The sequence below is a fragment of the Coffea arabica genome, chromosome 6e (genome assembly GCF_036785885.1).
Source record: "Coffea arabica cultivar ET-39 chromosome 6e, Coffea Arabica ET-39 HiFi, whole genome shotgun sequence".
NCBI classification, from domain to species: domain Eukaryota; kingdom Viridiplantae; phylum Streptophyta; class Magnoliopsida; order Gentianales; family Rubiaceae; genus Coffea; species Coffea arabica.
Genome location: NC_092321.1, coordinates 9,348,768 through 9,357,088, shown reverse-complemented (window position 1 = coordinate 9,357,088; position 8,321 = coordinate 9,348,768). Strand labels below are relative to the sequence as shown.

General features: G+C 34.3%; 1 protein-coding gene across 2 annotated transcripts; it reads left to right on the top strand.

The window, feature by feature from the left end:
• The first annotated feature begins 4,438 nt into the window (after nt 1-4,438).
• LOC113696312 (uncharacterized) lies at nt 4,439-6,540 on the top strand. Of its 2 annotated transcripts, none has more exons than XM_072055025.1 (4): nt 4,439-4,651; nt 4,794-5,040; nt 5,124-5,176; nt 6,001-6,097. In XM_072055025.1, exons 1-4 carry the CDS (start codon nt 4,603-4,605, stop codon nt 6,015-6,017), a joined length of 366 nt encoding a protein of 121 aa, XP_071911126.1. In that variant the 5' UTR covers nt 4,439-4,602; the 3' UTR covers nt 6,018-6,097. The 2 variants fall into 2 exon arrangements, with proteins under 2 accessions (XP_071911126.1, XP_071911125.1); XM_072055024.1 differs by having other exon boundaries at nt 4,447-4,651; nt 5,996-6,540.
• Nucleotides 6,541-8,321: the final 1,781 nt, after the last annotated feature.

Here is an 8,321-nt window from a genome sequence, read left to right as displayed (position 1 = left end):
TGTGATCTTAAAAGTTATTCAAACATAATCAATTATATACAATGTAGGATAAGTGATCAATCAGGAAGAAAAGTCCATATAACCCGCATGGAGAGGCTTCGGTTCAATTGATTTTTTTCTTTTTTTGGGTAGACTAGTCCTGGTATACGGGTTGAAGTCATCGTTTTTTTTTTTTTTTTTTAAAGAGTGTTGAAGTCATCGTTGGAATTTGGAAACAGTGGTTATGCCGCTCATCTTCATTTATTCATTCATTTATTTTTCTGAAAACATCTTCACTTGAAAATTTTCTCCATGACTTGAAAAAAATGGTCTACGGAACATCTTATCTTAACCCCAAGGATGAAGCATACCTATTCGACTATTTCCTAACCCCAATTTACATGGTTGTCTTGGTATTATTTAAATCAGCTTTGAAATACAATTTTGTGTTAATTTATGGGTCTGTCTAACGGCATTAAAATATATTTCAGGAGTTAAAATAGAAGATTAATTAGAAAAAATAAATAAATACAAGAAATGATATGTAAGATTAAATAGGAAAAGCATATAAATATAAGGAAGGATAATAATTATAAATATGTGTATATATGGTATGCTAGGTTAGGTAAATGTAAAGAAGGATGATAATTTTTGTCACGATTCATTATAGTAGTATAACAGTCAGTATCGAAAACGAAGCCAATATAAGCTTTTTCTAAAATTTTACTTTTACCTTAGAATTTTCTAATGCATTGCCGTCAAAATTTATTTAGAACATTATGTTATGTTTTGATTGAAGGGTGATTTTATAATTTCACAATGATTTTATTTGAAAAGTGTTACTATTGCAAATTGACCATTTAATCTAATAGAACATCTAATAGTTTCACTTTGATCGCAACCACAAGGATTAAATTGTAGATTTCTATACCATAGGAAGCTAAAATGTGCGTACGTACACCAAACTAAAGGGAGGTTTTTCGTATTTTACGATACATAAGGGATGCACAGTGGAATTGGTCTAATTTATTATCCTGTTTCTAGGAATGGTAATAGGGGGAGAGTGTCTTGGGTTCACCAATGCAAGGGAAAATGACAAATGTGAGGTAGGGCAGGGGCGGGGATAGGAGTAGACCTGTCAATGGGTCGAATCCGGGTTGAAATTCATTATTCCGGACCCGGACCCGTCATACTATACAGGTTTCGTATCCGGCCCGTCTACTCGACGGGTCTTCTACTCTATGTTCCGAACCCGGATCCAACGGGTCTACCTGGATTTGAATCTAGGTCCGGGTCTACCCGAAAAATTGGTTGAAACCTGTTTTACAACAAAATTAGAAAAAGTACTACTTTTGATTAAGAAATGTCAATTTAATTTTGTCCAACAAGTATTATTTCAATGTTATCACTTGGTTAAAGTCTTAGCTGGGCTATATTGCATGTGTTAATTAACATCTTCTAGATATAATGTTTAGCATTGATAAATACCTTTTGCAAGATTCAAATCCATGCTTTTGCAACTGGTGTTGTATATGCCAAAGGCTCTGCATGTCCGTGGATAATATTTAGTTGTTTGGGCCTTTGGGGTATAAATTTGGGGTATATTATTGGTATATATATATATATATATATATATATATATATATATATATATATATATATATATAATCTATTTTATATTCGTACACGGGCCAGAATGCTATATTCCGTATCCGATCCATATTTTTTGTTTGACAAACGGATCTTGATCCGGGTCCGAATAATTGAATTATATCCCTACCCGGACCCGTAAAAAATTGACGGATCCGGGTCTAGACCCGGACTGTTGACAGGCCTAGACAGGAGCGATGACGAGGGCAGGGACTGGGGAGGGAAAGTGAGTTTTTCTCCCTACTTTTAAATGGACCAGGAGGCGGGAGAATGCCTCGTTCCCGTCCCCTGCTTAATTTTTTAATATTACACACACACACACACATAATACATAATATAATATAATTATATACATGTAATATGAAATTGATAATATGATATTTTCTTATAATAAAGGCGTCTGTCTAATGAATGTCCAATAAACACTTGTTAATATATATTTTAGGTGTTACATTTTTGAAAATATAATATTAAATAGAGAAAGTAAATAAATACAATGGAAGGTATGTAAGATTAAATAGGAAACGTATATAAATACAAGGGAGAGTAATAAATGTTAATATATGTATATATATGGGAAGTTTGATGAAATTTGAGTGTGTTAACGAGTGTCCATTCGCCCAATGGATACTTTTTAGAAAAACTAATGATAAAATAATATAATCATTCTTGTTAATTTTTTGTAGTTAAATGATAAATTCGTTATGTTAGTTTACTCTTTTTTTATGGCATGTAAGTTACAAAAAATAATGGTAAGTAATTTAGATTTTATGTAATATCAAATATAGAGAAATAGACTCACACGATCATAATAATTTTGAAAATTTTTTAATGTTAAATTTTTTATTAAAATTTTTTAAAAATGATGAATAAATTCATTATTAGTATATATTTTTCTATGAGTAATCTGTTTTGTGTTAAAAAAAATGGTCAGTATTCATTGTTCTAATTTTACTCTTATATAATAGAATAATATACAATCACATCATGTTTCGCATTCCTTATGTTTATATAACTCACACTATTGTATCACTCCCATGTTTACATAAGTGCTACTACTATACTTATTTACTATGTATTACATTTACATAAATGTTACTATTATACTTATGTACTATTACTATATTTATTCCAAATCTTCCTACCAACTTCAATAATAAAAAGGGAAAATCGCCCAAAACGTCCCTCACATTTTGTAAAATGACTTTTTTCGTCCCTCACTTTTAAAAGTGTAATTTTATGTCCCTTACATATTCACATCGGTCAAATTTAGTCCCTAACTAGGTTTCCGATCATTTTTTGGCCGGAATCCATCACGTGCAAGGCATGTGATCATTTTTGAAGGGTAAATTTGTCAAATTATATTTTACATAATCTAATCTATAGTCCTCCACATTTTATAAAATAAATTTTTTCGTCCCTCACATTTTATAAAATAATTTTTTCATCCCTCACATTTCACAAAATGAATTTCTCCATCCTTCACATTTCAAAAAAATGAATATTTCCATTCCTCACTAATTATGTGTGTGAGGGAAACCCTAAAAAAAAAAATATGTGTGTGAATACATTTTGTTTAAACACATGTATATGTCTATTTGATTTTGCTTAATAATACGAATAGCATAAATATATGTATGTGTCTATTTGATTTCACTTAATAATACGAATACCATAAATTATACGTGATCATTTGATTTCATCTGGTATAAGCGAGAAAAAAATCTTGCATTCATTGCCAAGTTGGCCAATAAAGCTATTTTCGGTCAAAATACAATAAGAATATGCAAATTAAGGTTCTATTGGTAAATATTAGTAATAATCATACAAAAAGAGAAGATAGCCCACAAGTTGGACCCAATTACATACATGTGTTTATGCTATTATTATTAAGCAAAATCAAATAGACATATATATGTGTTTAAAAAAATGTATTCATACACATAATTAGTGAGAAATGAAAAATTCATTTTTTGAAATGTGAGGAATGGAGAAATTCATTTTGTCAAATGTGAGGGATGAAAAAAATCATTTTATAAAATGTGGAGGACTATATATCAGATTATGTAAAATATAATTTGACAAATTTACCCTTAAAAAATGATCACGTGCCTTGTACATGATGGATTCCGGCCAAAAAATGATCGGAAACCTAGTTAGGGACTAAATTTGACCGATGTAAATATGTAAGGGACATAAAATTACACTTTTAAAAGTGAGGGACGAAAAAAGTTATTTTACAAAATGTGAGGACGTTTTGGACGATTTTCCCTAATAAAAATTAGAAAATCCCATATTTGATTACTTTGCTACAACTAATTTATTATGAAATATTTTTGTAATTATTTATTTTTCTCTATAATATGAGTGTGCCTCAGTACATATAACCAACGTTTTTAAACCTGGATCAGAGAGTGAACCGAAAACCTTCCGGTTCACAGTTCAATCCATTCAACCGGTTCAATTCCAGTTCAAAAGTTTAACAATTTTTATTCATTTTAGTATTAAAATTTTGAATAAAACTAAAAGATTTATTTTAAAAAATAAATACTTAATAAAATCGGTTAAACCTCCCGATTTTTACCGGTTCAATCGATTATGAACCGATTTTGATCGATTCAATTAATTCTTTGACTTTGTAATTGAATCGGATCGGAGGCGTGACCAGTTCGCGGTTTCAATTGATCGAACCGGCCCGGCCCGGTCCGGTTTTCAAAACATTGCATACAACGGGAGGGGGTGGGGAACGGAGAGCTTTTGGGTGACGGGTCCGTTTCCATTCCAACCTGTTTCCCGTGTAAGTTTGGTACCCGCATGCTGCATATTTTATGTGTTGGATTCCTTATTCTTTCCAACTGTACTGTTGCGTACATTGAAACCTACCACATACAGACTGTCGAACCACTCCCTTTCATCTTTCTCCACGTTCCAATTTTGTTTTTCTGATTACTTCAGAGTTCAATAATCTCCAATATGCCTGAATCAAGAACAAAACCTTCATCAAGCCTTGCTTCAGAATCAGGTAAGTTTTTCATTGCTTTTCATTTAAAAATCAGCTACCTTTCTTGTTCATTTTTTTGGGGTTCAATTGTTTGTGAATCACATGAAGATTTTGTTATACAAGAGTCCAAGATTCTTATATTTGGTGGTGGATGAAAATGTAGAAAGGGTCTATGCTCATGAAAGAACTAGGGAAGGATTCTATGATTCAAATCGAAGCCCCCATCATCATCCTCAAGATCATCACAAGGAAACTCATGGATTGCGCGATGATATTGAGGAAGAAACTCCTATCAGTGACGTGAAGGCTCCGAATGTGTTTGAACGAGCCAAAGAGGAAATTGAGGCTATTGTTCAGGCAATTCATCCCAGGAAGGAACCTCAGGATACTGGGAATCATTTTCAAGACAGGTTTGGAAAGTTGACAGACCAAATGCCATCCATTTTAATTGATGTGCTTGATTGATTTGTTAATATTGTGAGACGGATTGCAGGCATTCTGCTGCAAATGTGGAATTAAAATCAGAAGTTTCAGAAACTCATTCAGGTATGAACTGTCTTGTCCTGTTTACGATCATGTTTGAAGCGATCTCTTTGGATTTGGAATTTTATTCTCTTCGGTTCTCGAGTCACTTCCCTGTTACTTTAGTAGTATAAGTTTTGAGGGTTGGCCTTGTTGCATTCAATCCACTGGGAATTGAGCACCTTTGTCAGAATTTAATTTACAGGTTTGGTTGCTGTTGTCGTGAAAATGGATGTTGTGTTTCCATTCACGTAATTTTGTTTATGTATGGTGTCTGGAACAAGCATGAATCATTCGCACCAGTACGAGTAGATCTTGCAAAAAAGGTGTTCAAAAGAAAAACATAACATGAAAAATTTTCTGTTACGTAAGTTTCTTTGAGGATCTCTAGCAAATATAAAAACTTTGAGGATTAATGTAGATGATCTCTTTCTGCATCGACCCATTAAAAATGTATAATCAAGAGGCATGCTCTAGGGACAATGTGAAGCGTTAATAGTTTTTTTAAATCGAGGAACTGCAAAAGGAAGAGACTTATGAGAGACTATCCCTGGTGTTTGTTTACATATCCGATCTATGATGTCAAATTAAGTTACGGACATCATTTTCTTCTGTAAAAGCTGTTTCGGTGCTTTGAACCAAGTATGATTTTAAGGAATGAGTTAGTGAAACATCTTTAGAAATAACTAGCAGTGATACCTGTTGTAAGTTGTGACTTCCTTCTCCTATTGTCTCTTTTACTCTTCTAACACAAATTAATGTCTTTAAGATACTGATAACTAGGTTCTTGAAGAGTTTGAAGCCCGTACTTGACTATTTATCTCTCTTTTTCAACCTTATTAGAGCAGGACAGAAAGTCGCCTAAATTTATTGAGAGAGCTAAGGAAGACATTGAAGCATTTTTACATAAAAAGAAGCCGGCAAATCATCATCATAAAGAAACTCATGGAGCAAGTGATGACATAGATGAGAACACTCCCATTAGTGAAATTAAAGGTCCAAACGTCTTTGAAAGAGCAAAGGAAGAAGTTGAGGCCCTTGTTCATGCAATTCATCCGAAGAAGGATTCTAGAACAGACACTTCGTCATCAAAGAAAGAAGGCGGATTCAGGATGTCTATTGGAAAGGGGTTGGAAAAAATGTGTTCTCCACGGAGCCATAATAAAGATTGAGAGTGAAGTCTTGAGCATCTCCGCATTTGATTGGATCAGCAGCTCCCCCATAAATGGTAAGCTAGTTATTAAGTAGAATTAAAGCACAGAATTGTAAACTTCACCTGCATATGGATATTGTGGAAAGGCCGATCATAGTGGTAATGCCTCTCTCTGTTTCTGTTTTTGTCTTTTCTTGATAAAAGTATTAGATCAAACAAGTTATTTTATTTGCAAGCTCCATGTTTTTATCGATAAGAACTAAAGGCTGCACAACAGTAGGGGGCAGTTTACATCAAGAACGAAGCTGAGAGGTACAGTTATTTGAAAAAAAAAAAAAACAACTAAGGTTCAAGCACAGGTTTAGATTGTCCTGCTGTCTGTTCACTGGTCTCCAACCAGCCACAGTTCTTCTCAAATCCCAGATAATCGGCCGAGTCACACTCATAGGCTCAACATAAAAATGCTTGAACACCCTCACATTCCTTTGGCAACCGAAGTGGTAAATAGTTGCAGCAAAAGCCACTCTCCGGTCCTGGCAAACAAACGTATTCTGAGAGCAATGCTGGATGTGCCACCTTTGTTCTTCACTCCAGCTTGCAGGAGCCTTGAACACTAGGCATTTCTCCTGGACAAATCTCCATAGTGCAGAGGACTAAGGGCAAAGGAAGAGAATGTGCTCAAGATTTTCATCACTCTGCATACAGAGAGTACACATGGAATCTATTGCAATTTCTCAATTTAACAATCTGTCCTCCATCATCAGTCTATTTTTGCAAGCCAACCATTGAATAAAAGCATGCCTAAGGACATGCTTTTGCAAGCCAATAGAAAACCAAGGCGCATTAGGTGCAGATATAGACAACTGCCGTCCACGACTAGAGTCAGGAAGCCAAATGGCCCCTACTGTAGAGGCACCAAAGAAGAAGGCGTAGCAGCTGCAAGATCTAGCACCTCACCTCGATAAGATCTTTCAGAATGCCAACACAATCTAGATATTTACGATTATTTTATGGTTTACTTCGCTCTTGATTTTTCCGTCTAAATTCTGCATTTGCAACAAGATGAGGGCATTTTGCAAGTGATGGGCCTTAAAATGGACATGACTGTTAAGGATTCATATTTTAAGAAAGATGCTTTCCTGATTCCCTGGAACACCTCCAAGAAACCACCAAAACACAAAAAATTAAAATCAAAAAACAAAGAATAAAATGAAATCCCTCTTCTTCTTTTTTTTTTGCTCCAGTGGAATAACTCAATAAATACATTTTCTAAGATTCCTTCCCCTACTGTTTCTCCGACATAAAAAATTGTTACACCCTTGTTTATCCAGGGTGTATGCGACTGATTCAAGACATTGAGGACAATTTTATCTTTTCTTTTACGTATTAGTCAAGAAAGTAACAGCTACGGCCGTCAGTCATGACACAGACACATTTATTATTTCTTCATCATGTCTGATTGGTTTTGGAAGTTTTCAGGGAGGTCACAAGGCATCGATCTTCCGGAAATTTATATATTGTGATTTTCAGGTTCCATTATCAGAATATATATATAATTATATACTTTCTTGGTCAAATGATCCATATCCGAGCACCCTGCAACTGTAGGCATAAGATTCTAGAAGAAATGTGCAGCCACTAAATTTCCGCACGCGCTCACTGAGTTTGTTCAACTGGCAGCATATTATGGAAAGCAGCCGGTCCATATTAGCTGGTGCTCGGTCGAACCGCAAACCAGTGATGAATTTAAAAATCCAACTAAATCAATCAAATTCCGTCGAGAACCAATTAAATCGAATAAATATTTTTATTTTCATAAGATATTCAAAAATCGAAGTCCAATCGCGGGCTCGCCCTCCAGTATGTGATCATTGATGCTACTTTAATAAATTTCATCAGTGATTAATTAAATTTTATGATAAGGTGATTTCTTTGGATCAGAATTGGTCAGCGATTCCAATTTCAGGTCCGGTGCAGAAAATCTGATGTACAAATTGGGGTTCGAAGGGGAATCAA